The sequence below is a fragment of the Mus pahari genome, chromosome 11 (assembly GCF_900095145.1).
Source record: "Mus pahari chromosome 11, PAHARI_EIJ_v1.1, whole genome shotgun sequence".
Taxonomy (NCBI): domain Eukaryota; kingdom Metazoa; phylum Chordata; class Mammalia; order Rodentia; family Muridae; genus Mus; species Mus pahari.
Genome location: NC_034600.1, coordinates 27,877,277 through 27,901,326, shown reverse-complemented (window position 1 = coordinate 27,901,326; position 24,050 = coordinate 27,877,277). Strand labels below are relative to the sequence as shown.

Below are 24,050 nucleotides of genomic sequence, written 5' to 3'. Positions count from 1 at the left end.
AACAATGTGAATCCAACCAAAATTGTAACTATTTGAAATTAATTTAGCTAAAATCAAACCTCTCTATTTCTGTTGGATTATTCTAAGCATTTGTAACTATAGAGGAAGGATTTATAACTAGTTTCTTAGCTTTACCTTCTCCTTTGTGATAGATAATAGAGCTTAAATGAGTTCTAGGTATGAAGAATACCCACATGAGGTATTCTCATGTAGGGCCAAGAGGAATTAGGGGATCATCTAGGCTCTACTGTGGATAGAATCCACATCTCACTGATGCTTCAAATATTTGGTCTCTTTCTCTTGGCTTCTTCTGATTATAGACAAAAATCTACATAGCTAACAAAAAATAGGAAGCAATTATCTACTGAATCTCAGAATACAGCCTTGCAGGTGACACAGGTTTACAGGGAAGAAACTAAGCATAAATATATCTGCTAAACTTCACACTATCCAAAAATCTTGAAGCTGAACCCCAGCCCCATTCCCCCACCCCTCAGGGAGAGGGATAATATAGGAAGTGGCTGCTTCAGTTGTTTTGGTCTTCAGTGTTTTGCTTCATGTTGACATTTGATAATGAAAGTACAAAAATAAAAAAGATTAAATCTGGCTGGTATTACACTGAATTCTCAGTATTTACATGTGTAAGTCCAGTCCAGGTGTACTGATACTGTCTTCTAGCCATCATGGGTACTAGGTATACAAGTAGTACAGACATAAATATAAGCAAAACACCCATACATGATAAATAAATAAATAAATGCTTTAAGAGAAGATTAAAATGGCATTGTACACCAGTAGAAGTCAGCCAATATTTTATTTTTTTCCATTTAGAACCAATATTTAATTTTATTATTCTTTTAGAACCTTTCATGTCAAGGAACAATGACAAGTTCTACAACCCATACCTTAAATCATTAAAAATATTAATACTGGGGCTGGACAAATGACTCAGTGATTAAGAATACTGGCTACTCTTTAAGAGAACCCAAGTCTCTACTCCTACATGGTGACTCACAACCATCTCTAACTCTAGTCCTAGGGCATCTGATTTTATCTCCTGGCTTCCATGGGCACTGCATGCATGCGGTGAACATGCAGACAAACATGAAAGCAAAACACCCATACACATAAAAGTGTTAATACTAATGAATGAAACATATCTTTAATTATTTATGAAGGGAGGGTATATTTTTCTTTGCTTAATTAAATGGTCAGATTCTTGAGAGAATTAAAAAATGAAAAAAATCTTTACAATTCCTTTTCATAATAAAGAAAACTTTATAAATAAAAAGTAATAAAGAATAAAAGACAGAAAATTAAAAGAAAGCCTTTCCCCATATTGTCTTCAACAATTTCATCACAAAAAATTGACATTTTATACCAACTGCCATTTAAAAAGCTTGATAAATTAATAAAAATATCTTTTAGTAATATTATTATTTTATTGAAAAATAAATGTTTCAAAGAAACAATATGGTTAGAGAGGCTGGACAAAGGCTCTTTCAGTAAAATACTTGTTGCATAAATATGAGGACCCAACTTCAATCCCCAGCATCCACATAAAAACTGGCTGCAGACAGGAGAATTCCTGGGACCTGCTTGCAAGATAATCTAGACAAACTCACAAGCAGTGAATGACTCAGTCTCAAAACATGTGGTGAATAGTTACTGAGAAAGATACCTGATCTCTACCTTTAACCACACACACACACACACACACACACACACACACACACACACACACACAATGTATGTATATGTATATATATAATATATATATTATATATATATACCTAACACATGAAAACTTAAACAGTATTAACATTAATTACAAACTAAAATTTCTTTGGACAATGAAAACTACAAGTTTAATAGGATTAAACTTTTTACAACACCAAACCTTGTTTTAACTTGGGGGCGGGGCATGCATATTCATATGGGTATATGTAAGTCCACATGGCTTTGAAGACTAGATTTGATAGAGAGTATCAATCCTTACTTAGGAACCACCTACCTTGTTTTATGAAACCGGGAGCTAACTAAATGGGCTAGACTGGTTGGCCAGTGAGCCCCAAAGCCCAACCTAGAGCTACCTACCTCCTCAGCCCTGGAATATCAAGCATGTGCCAAATCCAGCTTTAATTGTTCGTTTTTTATGTGTATGTGTGGTTTGCATGGATGTATGTCTATATATACCACGTATATCCATGGAGTCTGGACAGGCCAGAAGAATCACCTGTATTGGAACCACCTGTAACTAGAGTCACAGATGGTTGTGAGCCACCGTGTGGATATTGGGAATTGAACCTGAGTACTCTGGAAGAGCAGCAACTCTGGAAGAGCAATGACACATTTAGCTTTTTTTACTGGTTTTTTGGGGGATCAAGTCAGCACACTTACACAAGAACATGCACTTTGTCCACTGAGCCCAACAGCAAATGTCTTATAAAGATAAAGCATACCCAACTACAATGGTTACATAATTTATCAGACAAATTCTGAAGCAATAATGTTAATATGAGTCATTATTATTTATTTGTTTATGTTACTGAAACATGTTAAGTAATATTTATTTTAAACCCTTCCACCAAGAGAGCACAAAAAACTGAAGAAGGGAGTTCCTGTCTCTCCCAATATTAAAGCCAAGGCCAAGAATCTGAAAGTCAAGAAAGTAGCATTGAAAGACATCCTCAGTGCATACTCCAACCCCATCAAATCCACCCGGCACTGACCAGTCATGTAGTCCCTAGTGGCACTAGATACTGTGGTTAGAGGGTGTAAGTCTTACAGCTCTGAGGGGAAAGGTATCCTGGCAGTCAGGAGCCAAGGAATAGCACAAAGTCACACTCTACAACAAACCTCACATAAGAGATTTATTGGCAAAGATACAAGAAGGAGAGTGGCTGCCTCTGCTTATGAGCTCAGGCTCTTTGACACCACCATTGTTTGCTTCACCATCACCAACACCACCAAGCTATTCAAAACTGGAGACATCATTGCCTTCATCAATAAATATATCCACAGCAACAGAATCAATGAATGAAGCAATCATTATACCAAAAACTACAATAACAAATAAATCAAGAGTAAAGTATGATATTGGTGATTAACCTATTATATCTTAGATGGATTCCTACCAGAATATTGGGTCCATGTTCAAAACCTCACATATACCAAGAATGTATTTTATGCTCAATACTCTCACTGTAAAGCTATTGGGAATACAGTTTGTTATCATTGTGATGACTGGAGAACGGTAATCAATTCGACAAGCTATAGTTACCAATGACCAAGTGAGAGCTGAAATTACCAATTTTAAGAAAAGAAACCCACTGAAATGACATGTAACATAGAAATATCACAAAATCATCAGCCATATACAACTTCCACTGGAGAGAATTACTTCTTACATCATCCTTCCACTTTACAATGAAGAACATGGAGAGAATGAGATTTGAGATGATAGACATAGAAGACTCATTTGACTATGAAATAGCAGCAAACAAAAATGCCTTTCAGCATTCTTCACCCCATACATATGGCAGATAAACCCTGTGTTTGGCTATAAGTACAATAAAACTACTTGGAGCACAAATGAAAATGTGTATGATTATGCAGATTAGGATCAGAATGAGGAGCCAAGTTACTTGACTGAGGTGATGTCAATGCCAATCACAACAAACCCATGTAAACCCACGACTTCGCAGAACTATACCTCTGACCCAGACAATGATAGGAGAACACCATGGAAACATTTTCATTTTTTCTCTTGGAATACACTGCCACCACCATATGGATTCAAATGCCCAAATTTACTTTTTGGACTATACCAACAACAGGTCAAACTTGACTGTATTGTTGTATGGCTGAATTGCCCAACCTACCCTACTATGGTAGAATGGATATATGGAATAGCTAGCTCTACCTGATTTTGAAGGCAGAACATTGTTGGCATAATCCACCCCCACACATTGTAAGGTATGCTCCTGTATTCTCAATTGTTAATTGCTGGGCTTGCAGGACATGTAAATATTGGTCTGCTTCCTCACCTGCCCCAAAAGAAAGGCAAGCTGCTCTGGGGAAGGTCATGTAGTCCTTAAGGCTGACTGGATGAGTAAGGCTTTTTGCATAAGATCTGGCAGCTGGAGCCAGGGAAGACAGTCCAGCAGAAGACCATAGCATAGTCAGTCATATTTTACACAGACACAGTCTATATACCACTACAATTTTTGATGTAAAAGGGCTTACCCCCCATAACAGAATCTCTGAGATGAGTACTAACCAATGCAAACTGGATTAACATACTGACTAATGTCACCTCTTGCATATGGGACAACTTCTCAATGCAATCACCCAGTTAACACTGGACTTGTGAGAACAAGTGTGTTTATCACCATGCAGTCCAACAACAGCTTCAACCTCAACTGGACTATCACTTTACAATGTTTAATATACCACCAATGAAACAACACATCTAAATGGTGGAAGAGACAATGAGGTAGCCCGACTGATCTGCCAGCCTTTTTCATCCGCCACTTCCAGATGGTTTACAGCTTTACAACTACACTTACTGACACATCTTAAAGAAGAACTACGAAACATAAAACCCTAAAAAACAAAAAACAAGATTCCAATAATTATCAATGATACACTGGAACCCATTTTTAAAACCAAAAATTCTGCTTGCCAAATGAAGACCAATTGTGGAACTCTGACACCATGCACACAATCCATGAGAATGAAACGATAGACTCCCCAGTTCCTCTGGATACACACCTAGGAACATTACCCACTTACTTCCTCCCAGAATAGGAAATGTTGGTTCTCAGTCTGTTGAAATTCTGGCCTGGTTTTATACTAGCTACCAAATTGATTACATCAACCCAAGAGCAGACATGATACAACTGGCAACCAGAGGATACCTTAGAGCCTATGATTCCCTTGTGCCAAGGTACCACATATACAGGCAGACCATACTGGTGGAAAACTGCAGGTATAGAGCTTTCCAAACTGTAACTTAGGAAATATACATTTTTTACATGATTCTGTTATTTCTACATAATTCTTGGACTATCACAGCTCAAAGAATGAGGCATTGGAGACTTTGTGGTTTATAAGTCCATACTCAGTATGTTACATGCAGTAACTCTGTACAAAGGATCCCAATAACACAGAAATCCTGTGGAATCAAGAAGGCAGACTGATAACATGCATCACTGAGAGAGGATGGGACAGGAACAACAAATTCTTCACAGCCCTACAAGGCAGCACTTGTCAATCCTCTTACTTCCCCACTAGTGGTTAAAAGTGCACCCATGAATGATGCCGGACCTTGTCCTACCTGCAAGTCTTACAATTACACCTGTGATCTGGACAATCCCACTTACCTTCAACCTCAGATCGTGGCTCCCACCTGAAGAACTCTGCTCTGAGTCTGAATTTAGGTGAATACCAGAATTCTCCTACTCTTCAGGAAATGGGTTTGCTGCAAGAAAACTTTTACAATAATGGCTGCTGGAGCAATGTTGGTTGGCTACTTACTTGGAGCTGGCAAAACATCTTCTGTTCTTTTGGGCATCAATGCAGAAGTAGCAGACATCAGAAATATTACCGAATAACAAACACTGGCTATTAACACCTTGTCTGATGGACTAGCTACTATTTACAAACTGATTATAGGCCTTCAAATACACAGCTGAAAAAATCGAAGAGACTAGGTATAACCAAATAAATATTTCAAAATTATCTGCTACGAGTTATTCAGAGGAAGAGACAAAGAGAAAAATATATCCAACTAAGAATCACTATTCAAAGAGGAGAAACAGACCTGTCTTAGCACTTTCATACAGGACCTGGAACAGAAACAATGATCTGCAAGACTCTACTGAACCCAAGGAAAACTCTTGGTGTAAGTATGCATTCTGCAAAATACACTTACTGTTAATCTATACAGACAATACAGTCCCAGCTTATCATAAAGACGTGTTGCCTAGGAGACTTGGGGATGGATTTGCTATGCCTACTGATTCTTTCCTACAAACTAGTTGGACTAATGCAGAGGATGTCTACTACCCAGCATTTCACTTGAGACCAACACCTTTGTGGCCACCCACCCTCTGTCCAGTGAGCTCCAAATATCAGAACTGTTCCCTTCAGTCTTTGCAAACCGACTCACAGACTCTTGTTGCATGTTCCAAAGACCTTCAATCTCCCAGTTGACATCTATAACATCACCATGGACACCTTGGACTCCACTTTTTATTCTGCAAAACCTACTTATTTGAGTATATACAATGCTACTAGTGTAAACAGCTCATTTCTCAGGAGAGGTAAACATGTCCAAGATCTCTAGCGTAATCTTTGAAGAGAGACATGTTTTTGATCCAGGTATACTATATAACAATGAACATGAATATGGCTTGCTACAAAATGTTAGCAAAACCATTAAGGACATTTCCATTGCCCTCTCCTTTAAAATGCTATGATTTCAGTCAATGGGTTATGAGATTACTAAGGGGATATTAAGACCTGATGGACAGATAGACAAGAGTCCAACATTTATCAGCTGTACTCAAAGCAAACACTATTGCCTATACCAATAAAGTTAGCAACCTTAAAAATATTCTTTATTTGATGTGATTGGTAGGATATTTAGATTTCACTACACTTGCTTCCACATTTGGAACTTATTCCTCTGGATAAAGGAGACCTGGCTTTTTGTATACATTATACTGGCCTTTTTGGCATGTATATTATAAATTCCAAATGATTATTTTGGGCTTGTCTAAACTTTATTTTAGAAAGAACTATGACAATGAGCTCCAGAGACTACTAATGGCACCAGAAGGATAACATATATATGATTCCAGGAGACACAACTATGCAAATTGTGACTGGAAAAACTTCAAATGTTTCATTTCCATAGTGACAGACAGCTCAAGGCAGAAATATTGTATTCCAAATTCTTGGTTCTACTCCACCAAGCAGTTGCCAACTTTGCCAAAAGAGAGGGTCGTTATACATTGGTCTGAGACATAAGATAGGCACCCCCAGAGACTCACCAGACTTCCTGATGCTTTATAAATTCATAATTTGCTTTTTGTGATATTAAAATACAAAAAACTGAGAAACAACATTAGAAGCTGTGGTGGTTTGAATAGTTTTAGCCTCCATAGATTCATGGGTTTAAATGTTTGGTCACAAGGAATGGCACTATTAGGAGATGTAGTCTTATTAGAGGAGCTGCATCACTATGTAGGAGGGCTTTGAGGTCTTCTAAGCTCAGGCTCTGCCCAGTGTGGAATCCAGTCTCTATTTGCTGCCTGCAGCTCAAGATATAGAACTCTCAGCTTTTCTATCACCGAGTCTGCCTGCTTCCAGCCATGATGATAAAGGACTGAACCTCTGAAACTATAAGTCAGACCTAATTAAATGTTTCTTTTATAAGGGCTGCCTTGGTCATTGTGTTTCTTCATAGCAATAAAACCCTAAGACAGAAGTTAACTATGAAGTTTACTGGACTCTTAGTTGCTCTTTTCATTAATAAAAGAAGAAATACCTGGCCCCAATCATGACTCACATGTTCCTACTGATCAAGTTAGGATGATGTTCTAGTATGACTGGCTTAGCTCAGGGTTCTATAGCTCCAAACCTGCTATGCCCTCTTTCACTCTGCAACATTTTGTTTGAAAGCAATTCATCACCTCTTATTTCTGAATGTGTTTTTCAACTTGGTACATACCAAACATAAAGAAAATATGAATTTGGGGAAACATGTATATACCATAGGGATCACAGGAATGTCCTGTGATCTATATTTCTTTGATCATTTTTGCTTAATAATTGTATATATTAGTACCTGAGATTTATTTTCCTGCATTTGTTTATCAATGTTTGAAATATTTACTATATGATTTCTCCTTTACCTATTATAACCCAAATTTGCAAATGGCTGTGAAACTGTTAATAATTCTTTTTTTTTTTTTAAGATTTTTATTTATTTATTATATGTAAGTACACTGTAGCTGTCTTCAGACACTCCAGAAGAGGGAGTCAGATCTCGTTAAGGATGGTTTGAGCCACAATGTGGTTGCTGGGATTTGAACTCTGCACCTTTGGAAGAGCAGTCGGGTGCTCTTACCCGCTGAGCCATCTCACCAGCCCTGTCAATAATTCTTATATGTGGTCCTCATTGGCACTGTATATGCCTCTGGGACCAGAGGATAGAATGTACTGAGCATAATAAAAATGCCTTCTAGGCATGTAAAATAGCTATACACCCAAGGCTGCACCCAATAATTAGAACCCAGTGACATAACTTACTCAAAATAACCAGGCACAGTCCTAGAACCCCATATACTCTCTGGACCAAGAGGAATGCTCTGCTCTGCATAGCTGCAAAGACACCATTTTGATCTGCAGCCAATGAGCCATTTGCATTTTACTTACAACAGTTTAAGCTTCAAAAGGATTTTATTTTTTTGTAACTTTACATTTTGTCCCAGAATATCATCTAGCACTTGGTCAGTGTTAGAAAAATTTCTCATTATTATGTATTGACTTATGAATATTAGTGTAAAGTCACCCCTTATATAGTATGTGCTAATGATAAAGCAGGGTCGTTTAAAAATTTTACTTCTAATAATAGAAGAATCTAGACTGTGGCAAAGTCTCCTTAATTGGCTTTCAGTTATCTGTTACCTTGAGACATTAAGTTCCATTTCTTATATGATTTTATGTGTCCCACTGTTGCTATGTAAATGGCCTTTCCCTTTCTTGGCATAATTCTTACCTTCTCCAAGGGTACCTGAGTTACTCAGTTCTCTTCTTTTTCTACTTACAGTGATGAAAATATATTACACTCTATGAATATACTTATTAGATAAAGAAAGTGGGCTGGAGTGTGTAGTTCACTGCCTGGTCAGCGTATGTGAGGGTCAACCCCTAAGTGTCAGAAGATGAAAGCAAACAGCACATGCATTAACAGGTCCCTGCTTTCAAGTCACAGAAACTTTAAAGTGTTTTATTATAAACACACTCTTATATTCAGACAACCATTTGTACATTTAATATTTTTAAATATTACTATGAACTCTACAAAATATACTTGCATGCACTACAATTTACTGTTTTCCCCTGTATTTAAGCTGTTATAGCATAGCTAGTAGAAGCAGGAAAGATTAACTTTTATTCTTTCAGTACTGTCCACAGACATCTTTTCAGCAACGATGTACTTCAGATATGACTTGTTATCTTTATGCTTTAAGACAGGTAAGTGATTCTGTATTTAGAATTCATACAGCATTTAGACAGCATTCAATAAATGTTTATTAGAAACATAAAAAATAACATAGATTTAAAACTGGGTACTAGAAGTACATGTTTGGGTAGGTGATAGCAAAAATAGTAATATAGTAATATAAAGTAGAAGTTTATAAATGTTAACAGTTTTTTTTATCATGTCCTTGTACCCATTTCTTATAATACAAGGTATCACTTGTTGGGGCTTTGATTTGTGCTTACATGGGAATTCACACATCTACTGCAGGTCCCTGACAAGTTGGTTTTTGATGGCTGGACAGAGTGAAAGAGGTGGGACTTTTAGGATTCCTGGGCAATACATGAAGGGAAGGAGAAGAAGGGATTTCACCGCGAGAAGAGAGTAGGACAACCATGCTGTGAGAAGCAGGAGGGTGAGACAGCAGAAAGGGAGGTGCAAAGGGAAAGTGGCCCCATGCTGGGTGGAGGGCTGTCCAAAAGGAAACAGGGCAGTAAAGATAAAATAGAGATTTAGAAAGTGTTAACTCAGGAATACTGGAGGAGAGTGTGTGATAGCCAAGGGGAAGACTGGACGTGCCCAACTATTAATCTAGTTAGGCATATTAAAATATAAAGCTCTTGGGCAGGTGCAGCACACCTGCTGGGAGCACAGAGCACTTAACAATTCACTATTACAATCACTGACCACAAAGCATATTTACTCCACCGTGAAACACTAGGCAAAAATATCCCTAGCAAGATACCTCAATATCAAAGGGGGAAAATGGCTAAACGGGTCTAAGTGAGACATAGATAAATTTTAATAAGGTCATGAAGAGGCAAAGCAATTATTATTTTCAAATATAATTCCTCAAAATCAAAAGTGAAGAGTACACATTTATAACAATAGATACAGGCTGCAGCTGCTCTATTTCTCTAATGGGCAGTCTATACACAATTAAGGGTCAGCAACAACTTGATTTCAAACTTCAACACGAGCCTAGTTGTAAATAAATCCATATTTAATGAGGTCTTCTACTCTTTTTTTTCTTTCTTATTCATTCATTCATTCATTCATTCATTCATTTTTTTTACTTATTCACTTTACATCTGCTTACTGCCCCTCCCTGGTCACTCCCTCCCACAATCCTTCTCTCCTTCCCCTTCTCCTCAGAGAGTATGGGCCTCAGCCTGGGTAATCTGCCCCCAACTTGACCTATCAAATCTCTGCAAGGCTAGGCACAGAGGCAACAGCTTTTGGGGTAGCCCTATCCTTTTGCTCCAGTTGTTTGGGAAGCCATATGAAAGACATCTTCTACTCTTAAAGGTTCTCTTATGTATTAATGTTCATGAAAGCTTACCTCCAGTGTTTTGGTGACTCCATAAAATTTCAGGGTGAGGAAATGTCATTGTAAATGCTGGGAATTCTTTAGTAGTTCTAAAAAATAAATTAAATAATTAACAAAACCAGACTTTTAAATGCAAAGAAAACAATTTTGGTTACATCATCCAAATAACTGTCTAACAAATAAGGGTGGCAAGCTTAGAGAAAATGGCTCTATCTTCAAATGATGGTTTGGCATTAAAGTTTTAATATAAGTAGATGCCATGCAAAAAATTTCTCAGCTATTATTTCCTACTTTTGTATTTAATAGCAAATATAAAGGGGGAGTAAAAATATTGAAAGAAAGAATTAAAACTAAATAAAGGTCATGTCTAATCTACAATTTTGACCCTCTACTTTGAGGTAATTAAAAACTGAATGAAAAAAGCAATCAGCCAGCTATTTTATTTCTTCATAGTAACTTACTGCATAAATACAAAGGGTGTCTTCCTGCTTAAAATAAAAGATCTACTTGCTTCAGGTGTTTTAACAATAGTTTTTAATGTACTAGGCATTGCTATTTAAATCCTATGCAAGAATAAAAAAATAGAGCATTTTCTTCCATCTAAAAGTGGTCAATAGAAGTTAGGTTGAAAATGTTGATTAAGCCCTTCAAACAGAATGATAATTTCTGGAAAGCCAACTGGAAAGAATGCCATACTTGAGAAGAATAAAATAACTGTGAACAGGATAAATCCACAGGTTTTAATCAATGAAAGAACTTCCTTCTCTAGTTTCAAGAACTATATTGAGAGTATTAAGACAGTCTGAATAAACAAAGGTTTCCTTTAAATATTAAAAATAGTTAAGATAAACAAGATCACAAACAAGATAAATGTCTAATTTAGATGAGTAATTCAACAAATTATAAGTTATACAATAAAATATTATATCCTTCACTTTAACTGCATAAAATGGTAAATAATTTTGTTTACACTGTTTAAAACAAACCAAATAAACAGATACCATTTTATTTGTAAAATTAAAAAAAGTTATGCTAAAAAAACAATATGAGAAAGTAACTATGATACATTATTTATTTAAAATTTAAAAACATACCTATAAAATAATCTATCTATAAAAATTTAAAACATGCTCATATATGGATAAATACAGTTTTATATATATAAAATAAAATAAGATGCTCTAAAATGTTTCTCTGAGTATTAAATTATATCACATATTAGTCTTCCTTTTTTCTTTTTATACATGAAATTCTATTACTAATACTTGGGTAAATTGATATATTTATATATTACTAATATATTGATATATTACTAATATTTGCTAAAATGATAATTTTACAAAAATGGTTCTCAAATGTTTGAGTCTTTGGACTCATACTCTTTAGGATCTCAAAGAACTTTCGTTTATGTGGCTTATATAAACTTATATTTAAATATAAACATTAAAATTTAATATTTATTAAACTTTAAATGACAGTATTAATTTAGAAATACATTAGAATATTTAAATGAAAATTATATTGTCTAAGATGAAAGAAATCGATAAGAAGAGCTGTGGTTGGGCTTGGCAGATGGAGGCTCAACAGTTAAAACACTTGCTGCACAAGCTTGATAACCCAAGTGTGTATCCCTAAAATCTATGTAAAGTGTTCAGAGTGTGTGGTGGCCTGCCTATGATTCTAGCCTCCCAAGGTGGAAACATAGGATCCTCAAAGTGAACTGGATACCAAGACTCCCTACATCAGTGAACTCTGGTTTTGACTTAGAGGTCATGCCTCAGTGAATACAGTGGAACAGTAATTGAGGATGTCTGTAGAGGAATTTTAATCCTGCAATATGGCTCTTCTGATCATAGCCAAAGACTCTGTAGATTTGTGTGACCCAGCTGTAATACTGACACACCATTAGTACACACCTTTAATCCCAAACAATGAAATCTAACTGAAGGGTAGACAAAGTGACAAATCAGAAAAATTTGACAAAATGAATCAGAGAGAGGATATGCCAAGCTCTCAGGAGAAGAGCTATTTAAGAATAGGTCAGGGAGAGAGGGTTCAGTTCATCAGTGAGTTGAAAACTGAGGCAGTTGGAAATCACTAGTGAGTGTAGTGCAGTAGAGTTGAGTTCATTCATGACTTCATGCAGTTCAGTGCAGGTCAGCATAGGTAGTTGAAGCCAAAGACTGAGAGGGTGCCAAAAGATTGGAAAAATTGCCAGAGTTAGTTTGAGGCCAAGCAGAACAATGCAGTGAGAAACTAAGAGAAGCCAGATTTAATCAGTCAGCTTGGAGAAGAGTTTGACCCAGAACAGTTGAGTTGAACCACCCAGGGTCCAGAAAGAACTAGAAAGGGTGACCTTATTCAGCACTAAGCCTCTAAGACAACAATTGAATCTGTCAAATAAAAGTTACTTTTATACCTGACATCAACCACAGGCCTCCACATGCTGGCATACTCATATGCATGAGTACCTACATATGTGCACTCACACATGCAAAACCACAAATATATATGCACACAAGATCACATACATAAAATGGAAAAACAAATCAAACGTTGCAGGGTTTCACATTTCTGTGTGTACACATATACATGCACATGAGCAGAGGTCAAGAGGATGTTGAGTGTTTCCTTCTATCACTCTCTGTTTTTTTGGAGATAGAGTCTTTCCCTGACCACTGGGTCATTTCCACAGCTCCAGTGTCTCACGGGTTTTTTAAAGAAAAATCTCTTTATTGTATGTAAGATACCTACCACATTATATCTGCTCCTATGTTTATCTGTTTGAAGTACATATCAAAAATCCAACCTCACAAAGGTATGTATTGCAAAATGAAGAAATGTTTTATTAACTGTGGTAGTTTGAATATGCTTGGCCAAGGGAGTGGTACTATTAGAAGGTGTGGCCTTGTTGGAGGAAGTGTGTCACTCTGGGTATGACTTTAAGACCCTCATCCTAGCTGCCTGGAAGCCAGTCTTCTCCTAGTGGCCTTCAGATGAAGGTGTACAACTCTCAGCTCTTCTTGCACCATGCCTTGCCTGGACACTGTCAAGTTCCCACCTTGATGATACTGGACTGAACTTCTGAACCCGTAAACCAGCCCCAATTAAATGTTGTCCTTATAAGAGTTGCCTTGGTCATTGTCTGTTCACAGTAGTAAAACTCTAACTAAGACAGTAGTGATAAATATGTATGTTCTTAATGATGTTCTTAAAAATTAAGAACACACTGGTACAGGAGACAACTTCCTAAACAGAACAGCAAAAGATCAGGTACTAAGATCAACAATTAGTAAGTAGGATCTCATGAAATTGAAAAGCTTCTATAAGGCAAAGGACACCATCAATAGAACAAAGCAGGAGTCTACAGAATGAGAAAAGATCTTCGCCAACCCTACATCTGATAGAGTGCTAATATCCAAAAGAGCTCAAGGAAGTTAATCACCAATAACCTAAATAACCCAATTTAAAAATGGTTAACAAGCTGAAGGGCCCAAATGAGAATGCTTCAATCCCACTTGGGACAGAGAAGAAAGTAATCACTGGGGACAGAAGGAGGGAGGGACATGGGTGGGAGAGGGGAGGTGGAGGATAACATGATCTGGATGGGGGAACAGGAGTGAAGCCCTGAGGGCAGCAGAATAAATGGAAACAGGCAATCTTGGGAGGTGAGAGACTCTCAGGACTCATGGGGACCTTAGATGAAATGCCTAACAGTGGAAGAAGGAATTTTTAGAGTTCACTTCCAGTAGAAAGACAGGGCATCAAGTGGAGGGATGGATTGCCCCCCCAGTCAAAAACTCTGACCCAGAATTGTTCCTGTCCCAAAGAATTGCAAGGACAAAAATGGAAAAGAAACTGACGGAAAGCTGGTCCAGTGACTGGCCCAACTCGGGATCCAACTCAAGGGGAGGCTGTAAGGCCTGACACTATTATTGATGCCAGGGTGTGCTTACAGACAGGAGGCTAGCATGACTGTCTTCTGAGAGGCCCAATAAGCAGCTGACTAAGACAGATACTTACACCCACCCATTGGACTGAAGTCAGAGACCCCTGTGGTTAAATTAGGAAAAGGTTGAAGAAGCTGAGGGGGAAGGCAACCCCACAGGAAGACCAGCATCTCAAGCAACCCAAACCCCTGAGATCCCTCTGACATTGAGCCACCAACCAGGCAGCATACATGAGCTGATGTGAGGTCTCCAACACATATACAGCAGAGGCTGTCTGGTCTGGCCTCAGTGAGAGAAGACAGACCTAACCCTTGAGAGGACCCTAGGGAGTGGGGAGGCCTGGCGGGGTGGTTAGGATTTGGGGATTAGGGACATCCTCTTGCAGACTAGGGGTGAAAGAATAGGATGAGGAACTGTCAGAAGGCAGGCAGGGGTGGGGAGGATGACGACTGGACTGTAAAAATAAAAGATTAAAAATAAAAAAAAATGGGGTACAGAATTAAACTGAAAATTTTCAACAGAGGAAACTTGAATGACCGAGAAACACTTAAAGAAATGCTTAAAGTCCTTAGCCATTGGGAAATGGAAGTCAAAACAACTCTGAGACTCTACCTTATGCCCATTAGAATGGCCAAGATCAAAAACTCAAGTGGCAGCACATGCTGGTGAGGATGTGGAGCAAGGGGTACACTCTTCCATTGCTGGTGGAAGTGCAAACTGGTACAACCACTCTGGAAATCAATTTGGTGGTTTCTCAGAAAATTGAAAATAGTCCTAGCCTAAGACCTAGCTATACCATTCCTGGGAATATACCCAAAAGATGCTCTACTGTGCCACAATGACTGTTGCTTAACTATGTGCAAAGTAGCTTTCAAAGCCAGAAACTGGAAACAACCTGTATGTCCCTCAACTGAAGAATAAATAAGGAAAATGTAGTATTTACACAATGGAATACTACTTAGTTATTAAAAACAAGGACATCATGATATCTGCAGGCAAATGGATGAAACTGGAAAATATTATACTCAGTGAAGTAACCCTGACTCAAAAGGACTTATAAGTGGGCATTAGCCATAAAGTACAGGATAATCATGCTATAATCCACAGACCCAATGAAGCCAAGTAAAGAAGAGCCCAAGAGAGGATGGCTGACTCTTTCTCAGAAGGGAAAACAAAATAAATATTGGAGGTCAATGGAAGGAGAGAACTGGGTAGAAGAAGAAATGAGGAGAGGAATGGGATTGGGGGGGGGGATCAAGTGTAGGGACAGTAGGGGAGAGACTGGAAATGTACAGGGTGTCTGTAGGATGTGCCAGAGACTCAGGTCGGGGGCGCCTCCAGGGAGTGAAACTCCTGTAGCCAGGCACAACTCCTAGTGGAGGGATAGGGACACCAACCCACCCACAAAACTTTCTACCCAAATTCTGTCCTTCCTACGAGAAGTTCAGGAACAGAAATGGAGCAGAGACCGATTAGCAGTGGGGATGAGCAGAGGGAATGGCCAACCAATGACTGGAGATTCATCTCATGGGTAAGAACCAAGCCCTGACACTATTAAGGATACTCTGTTATGCTTGAAGATAAAAGCCTAGCATAACTGTCCTCTGAGAGGCTTCATCTAGCATCTGATATAAACAGATGCAGAGACCCAGAGCTCAACTTTAGACAGAGTTCTGGGAGTCTTGTCAAAGAGTTGGAGGAAGGTTTGAGGGACTAAGAGGGGATAGGGACTCTACAAGAAGACCTAAAGAGTCAATTAACCTGGACCCTTGAGGGCTCCCAGAGACTGAATCACCAGTCAAAGAGCAAGCATGAGTTGGACCTAGGCCCCAACACATCTGTACCAGATGTGCAGCTTGGTGTTCAAGAGGAACCCCAACACTGGAGGGAGACTGTCTGACTCTGTTGCCTGCCTGTGGATCCTGTTCTTCCTAACTGGGCCAATTTGTCTGGCCTAGGTGGGAAAGGATGTGCCTAGTCCTGCAATGACTTGATGTCAGTAGGTGTCAACAGGGTAGTTTGACACCCAAGGGGGTGCCTCCTAGGGATGAGGAGAGGGGCTGTGTGAGTGGAAAGGACCAGAAGGTGGGAGGGCCTGTGATTGGGATGTAAAGCAAATAATTAAAATAAATTAATGAAGAAAAGAATTAAGGTATGCTACTTCTACAAGTATTAAGATTCCTTTTTGTTTAAGAAAAGCTTTTCTAGTGTATCAAAATTTCAGCAGTTATTTAAATAAATCTAAGGCAGAAAGATTTAAGGCTTTAATGTAACAAGTGAAGTATATACAATTAAATTGGTCCACAGATCTATGGGATTTACTAAATAGCTACAAGGCCCAGAAAACAAATTAAATCTGAAAGATTAAGTCCAGTATTAGGACCCACAATATCTCTAAAAATTAAACATTTAACTGTTTGATCCATTCCTTTTATTTCTTAACTTTCTCTCAAACACTGCACTGTCAAACCCCTAAAAGAAGGACAGTAAGAAATTCCAATCTTAAGAGCAGAGAGATGCAAAAAATTAACTTGAATTTGCATGTTTAAAGAGAGGAGTAGACAGCAGGAAGCTGTCAAACTAAAGGCCAAATCAACCAAATCGAAACAAAAAGAACTATACAAAGAATCAACAAAACCAAAAGCTGTTCTTTGAGAAAATCAACAAAATAGATAAACCTCTAGCCAAACTAACTAAAGGGCAAATTAACAAAATCAGAAATGAAAAAGGAGAAGCAACAACAGAAACTGAGGAAATTAAAAAAACAAACAAAACATCAGATCCTACTACAAAAGCCTATACTTAACAAATTGGAAAATCTAGATGAAATGGATAATTTTCTAGATAGATACCACATACCAAAGTTAAATCAAGAGCAGGTAAACTATCTAAACAGGACCATATCCCCTAAGGAAATAGGGCCAGGTGGCTTTAGTGTGGAATTCTACAAGATCTTCAAAGTAGAGCTAATACCAACACTCCTCAAACTATTCCATAAAATAGAAACAGAAGGACCACTACCTAATTCATTCTATGAAGCAATAATTACTCTGATACCTAAACAACACAAAGACCCAACAACGAAAGAGAATTTTAGACCAATTTACCTTATAAATATCAATGCAAAAATACTTAATAAATTCTTGAAAACTGAAAAAACATCATTCACCATGATCAAGTAGGCTTCATCCCAGGGGTACAAGGTTGGTTCAATGTATGGAAATCCATTAACATAATCCACTATATAAACAAACTCAAAGGAAAAAAATTACATGATCATTCCATTAGATGCTGAAAAAGCATTTGACCAAATACAACACCCCTTCATGTTAAAAGTATTGGAGAGATCAGGAATTCAAGGACCATACCTTAGCAAGTTCAAAGTTTAAAGCCAAACTTTAGTTTACCTGAGTCAGTCAAAAGATTTCTGTGCACTGAATACAGTGAGGAGTCTATGAATCACAATTTGCCAGTGGGTGAAAATTAGTAACATGCAACATTACTCCTACCAGCTTATCCTTCTATGTTATATTTATAACAAAACTAAAGTTCAATGTTTTAGACGCTTGCTTATTACACATTGGGGAATTTCTGATGGCTGAGCATTAAGTAAACTTATTTGTTTACTACTTATTTGTTCAATAAACAAGCAATACACACATCTTGGTCCTACTTAGCTTCAGATGTCAACTTTGAAAATTGAGGAGGGAGTCTCAACTTGGGGATCATCCAAATCGAACTGGTCATGGTCATATGTATGAGGGGTTGTTTTAATTGTCTTATTTGATATAGGAATGCCCACCTTAGTGTGGGCAGAGTCATTTCCTAGGCAGGACATCCTAGACTGCATAAGAAAGCTAGCTAATCATGAGCCTATAAATGAGCCAAAAAGCAAGTATTACTTCATGGTTTCTGGTTCAGGTTCCTGCCTTGAATTCCAGCTCCAAATGCCCTCAATGATGACTTATATCTGGGAGTGTAAGATAAAATAAACCCTTTTCTTTTCTAAGTTGCTTTTGGTCGGAGTACATTAACACAGTCAACAGAAAGTAAACTACACCAGACTTTTTAGGAAATACTGATTTATTATGTTATATAAATCTTACATATTTCATTATAAAGTATCAAAAATAATCTGGGCTGGTGAGATGGCTCAGTGGGTAAGAGCACCTGACTGCTCTTCCGAAGGTCCGGAGTTCAAATCCCAGCAACCACATGGTGGCTCACAACCATCCGTAACAAGATCTGACGCCCTCTTCTGGAGTGTATGAAGACAGCTACTGTGTACTTACATATAATTAAATAAATAAATCTTTAAAAGAAAAAAATAATCAAAAATGTTACCGGTAGTTCTGAGAATGGGAAATAGAATAGACATTATGGGTGGACAAAAATGGGAGACTTCACGGGGAGTGGGGGGGGTGAGGATGTGAACAGGAGGGATCAGGTGGTAAAAGAACAGAGTGAGAGAATACTGGGAAACAGGATCAGGGCACACATGGTAGTCTGAATATGCTTGGTCCCATGGGAAGTGGCACTATTAAGGTATGGTCTTGTTGGAATAGATGTTGCCTTGTTGGAGGAAATGTGTCACTGGGTAGGCAGGCTTTGATGTCTGATGCTCAGGCTCCAACCAATGTAGAAGAGACCCTTCTCCTGGCTGCTTGCAGAAGACAGTCTCCTCCTGGTTGCCTTATGTTCAAGATGAGGAACTCAATCTCCTTCAGCACTATGTCTGTCTGCATGCTGCCATGCTTCCTGCCATGATGATAATGGACTAAACTTCTGAAATTGTAAGTCAGCCCCAATCAAATGTTGTCTTTTATAAGAATTTCCTTGGTCATGGTGTCTCTTCACAGCAATGGAAAGCCTAAAAGTGTAAGTCCCAGAAATCTATGAGGATGACCTAGCTAAGACTCCTAGCAATATGGGATACAGAACCTGAACTGCCCATCTCCTGTAAACAGGAAAGACTTCTAATAGAGGGACTGAGACACCAATCCAGCTGTAAAACCTTCCACTTACAATATGTGCTGCTTACAAGATGTACAGGGGTAAAGATGAAGCAGAAATTGAGGAAAGGCCAACCAATAACTGGTCCAGCTTGAGACCCATGCCATGAGAAGGAACCCACCCATGACTTGTTCATGACATTCTGCTAGATTTCCAGACAGGAGCCTAGCACAAATGCCATCAAGGAGGCTTCATCCAGCAACTGATGGGAACAGATGCAAAGACCCCACAGTCAAATATAAGGCAGAGCTTGGGAAATCCTGCAGAAGAGGGAGAAGAAAGGTTATAGGAGACAAAGGGGTCAAGGACACCAGAAGAAAACCTACAGAATCAATTAGGCTGGGCCCAGAGGGGCTCACTGAGACTGATCTGACAATCAGAAAGCATGCATGGTACTGACTTAGGCCCTCTGCACATATGTAACAGTTGTGTAGTTTGTTCTTTTTATGGGACTCCTAACAGCAGGAGCAAGGGCTGACTCTTGCCTTTGGAACTCCCCATACTGGGCTGCTTCTTCTAGCCTTGACAGGAGATGAGCCTAGTCCTGCTGAGGTTTGATATGTCAACACTGGTTGATAACCATGGGAGGCCTCCCCTTTCCTGAAGAGAAAGGGAAAAGGAGTGGATGCGGGGGGGGGGGGGTTGGGGGGAGGAATAGGGAGAGAAGGACTGGGAGGAAAAGAAGGAGGGGAAACTGAAATCGGGATATAAAGTTAACTAATTAATTAAAAAGATGAGGGAACAATATAAAACTCTTTTTTACCAGTACTTCCATCAAAAAAGCTAAAGCCATCAAGACCAAGGGAAAGGCGTACACTGAGTTCCATAGAGACAGTGCTGGGTGAGTGAGAGCTAGATAGGCACTGGGTAACTGTGTGCCTCATGGAGGAAAATGAACAAAACATAAAGGAGAGCCTAAGAAGTCGAGAGAAAAAACACCCTCATATGCATCATTTGTTCAAACCTGCCAGGAGGTGCACAGGAAGAAGCACCCTGATGCTTCTGTCAACTTCTGAGAGTTCTGTACAAAGTGCTCAAAGAGGCAGAACACCATGTCTGCTAAAGAAGAGGGGAGATTTGAAGACATGGCAAAGGCTGATAAGGTTCGTTATGAAAGAGAAATGAAAACCTTTATTTCCTCCAAAGAAGAGACCAAAAAGAAGTCAAAGAATCCAATGCATTTAAAAGGCCCCCTTTGGCGTTCTTGTTCTATTCTAAGTACCGCCCAAAAATCGAAGACGAATATCCTGGCTGGTGCACTGGTGATGTTGCAAAACAACAACAACAACAACCCAAAAGACAAAACAAAAAAACGAGAAGAGAAGTGGAACAGTGCTGCTGCAGGTGAAAAGCAGCCCTATGAAGAGAAGGCTTAGATGAAATGTCTGACATTAGGGAGAGGGAACTTATAGAGTCCACGTCCAGTAGGAAGACAGGCCATCAAGTGAGGGAGGGGGTCGCCATCCCAGTCAAAACTCTGAACCATATTTGTTTCTGTCTGAAAGAACTACAGGGATGGAAATGGAGAGGAGCCTGAGAAAAGGAAGGTTCAGCCACAGGCCCAAAGTGGGATCCAGCTCAAGGGGAGGACCCAAGGTCACTATCATTGAGACTATGGAGTGCTGACAAAAAGGGACCTATCATGACTGCACTCCAAAAGACTCAATAAGGAGCTGAAAGAGTCAGATGCAGATATTTGCACCCAACCAATGGACAGCTGAGCCCTGTGGCTGAACTAGGGAAAAGCTGGAAGAAGCTGAAGAGGAGGGTGACCTTGTAGGAGAACCAGCAGTCTCAATTAATCTGAACCCCTGAGGTCTCTCAAGCACTGGACCACCAAACAGGCAGCATACACCACATGGTATGAGGCTCCCAACACATACACAGCAGAGGACTGCCGGGTCTGTGTTTAATCAGAGATGATGCACCTAACCACCAGGAGACTGGAAGCTCCAGGGAGTTTAGAGGTCAAGTGGGGTGGGGTATAGGGAGTGGAAACATCCTTGTGGAGATGGGGGGTATGGGTGGGTGGGGAGGAGGTATGGGATATGGAACAGTCAGAGGGTGGACGGGGGTGGGGGTGGGGAATAAAATGTGGGGAATAAAAGGCTGGGCATTGGTGGCACACGCCTTTAATCCCAGCACTCAGGCGGCAGAGGCAGGCGGATTTCTGAGTCCGAGGCCAGCCTGGTCTACAGAGTTAGTTCCAGGACAGCCAGGGCTACACAGAGAAACCTTGTCTCGGGGAGGGGGGGAAACAGCCCCCCAAAAATGTGGAGTGTGTATAAATAAATAAATAAATAAAAATAATGAAAAAAGAAAAGCTTATAGAAGAGGCAAAGGGAGCAACTGAAATAAAACTGTATAGTTAAAGGGAAAAAAAGGAAAAGAAAAGAATGCTACCAAGCTGAAGAAAAAATATAAAAAGGATATTGCTGCTTATAGAGCTAAAAGAAAACTTGATGCAGAGAAAAAGGGGGGTCACAAGGTGGAAAAGAGCAAGAAAAAAAGGGAAAGGGAAGAGAAGGATGATGAAGAGGATGAGGAAGAGTAAGAAGAAGATGAATATGATGATAATGAATAAGTTGGTTCTAGAGCAGTTTTGTTCATAAAGTATTTAATCCCCCTGTATGCAACTCACTCCTTTTAAAGAAAAAAATTGAAATACAAAGCTGTATGAGATTTCTTTTTAAACAGTACAGTGTCACTTTTTATATAGCTAACATACTATTGAATGTGTCCTGGTGGTATTTTCTATAGCTACTAACCTTGCCTGGTACAGTCTGGGAATTGTTTTTTTTTTTTTTTAAGATTTATTTATTTATTATATGTAAGTACACTGTAGCTGTCTTCAGACACTCCCAAAGAGGGAGTCAGATCTTGTTACGGATGGTTGTGAGCCACCATGTGGTTGCTGGGAATTGAACTCTGCACCTTAAGAGCAGTCAGGTGCTCTTACCCGCTGAGCCATCTCACCAGCCCCAGTCTGGGAATTGTAAAATGACACAAAAAATTTGTTTTGATGCACTGCATTTAAATGTGGGGATGGTAGTTGTTTGGCTTTTTGTCTGTTTGTTTGTTTTCATCTTCAGTTGTCTCTGATNCAGCTAATACAAAGATAATTGTTCTGTTGACTAAATAGCACTCTTTAACTGAAAAAATATAAAATTGTAGCTGTTTTGTTGACATTCTGAATGTTTCTAAGTCAATATAGTTTTTTATTATTATTTAAAAAATCATGGAAAATGAGGACACAGTTTTCTGAAGCTTCTGACTGCAGTGGGTAGTGGTTAATGCAGGGACACATCACTGTTCAAAATGCGGGCAATAAGCAACTGCAAGAGCTCAGCCATAGATGGGACATCTCTATCAATACCCCACCAAGGCTCAGGAGATATCAAACACTGACATTATGTCCTCTGGATATGAAATGACTATTGCACACGTGAACCCACAGCATAGGTGGGTACCCTCATAAGACTTGCACAAGATGAAGACAATGTAAATTCTAGCATGGAGGGAGGAGGGGCTACTGAGGTCTTAGCTCTATTTGCTGAGCTATAGGCAGTTGAAGGCTACTGGGAGTCACTTTTGTTTACGAGTATGGCCACTGGAAGATTGTCCATGTCCCAGTTGTGACCCGAAACACATGAGCACACGGGCAGCACTAATTGCACTTGGTGGGTTAAAAGTTTTTAAATTATAAACAGAGGACATGAAGTTGGGAGGGAGATGTAGGACTGAGGGGTGGGTATGTATGATCAAGACACACTGTATACAAACATAAATTTTTCATGGACTAAGTATAAAACCTTGAGTTTTTTTCATTGGCAACAATAATTATTAGTTGTTTTTCTTAAAATAGACAGCTTACTTTATTCATTTAAAAAATACTTACTTTTGCCTTCCAGTCTGTGCCAACACCAGGTCACCTAGGGCACAGAGTTGGCGGACACCCCCACGGTCTCTAGAGAACTGCCCATGCGATCTTAGGATCACTGGTGAGTGTAACACAACTTCTGCTCCAATCCAATCGCACACGGGACCTGAGACAGCACTAGGGAAGCAGAGAAGTGGCCTGACCAGGGACAGAAGTACCTTCCGGTCTGCAACAGCACCGGGTCACCTAGGGAGCGGAGTAGGCAGACACCCCCAAGGTCCCTAGAGGACTACGCACGCGATCACTGATGAGTTGAATACAACATCTGCTCCAATCCAATAGTGACGGGCCTGTGACAGCAGGAACAAGGACACCAGAGCCTTTCCTGACCAGAGGCTCGGGTTCCTTTTGATCAGTTCTGGTTTACCTTGGTTTCAAACAGACCAGACAACTCCACGGTCCTCAAAGGAAACACCACTTCCACGTACTGTAACACGCCCAGGATCTTAGGACAGCAGGACCCCAGGATAACAGAAGCTGGGTCACACTAGTATTTGAGTGTCTCAGAGGAGCTTGACTGCCAAGAACTCAGACACACCC

At 39.3% G+C, this 24,050-nt stretch overlaps 1 protein-coding gene across 1 annotated transcript in view; it reads right to left on the bottom strand.

Annotated features, from left to right (window-relative positions):
- Ankrd31 (ankyrin repeat domain 31) overlaps nt 1–24,050 on the bottom strand; it is a 153,314-nt gene that overhangs the window by 108,542 nt on the left and 20,722 nt on the right. The window contains exon 5 of the mRNA XM_029544181.1: nt 10,620–10,696. Within this exon, the coding sequence (XP_029400041.1) occupies nt 10,620–10,696 (77 nt within the window). The remainder of the gene's footprint in view (nt 1–10,619; nt 10,697–24,050) is intronic.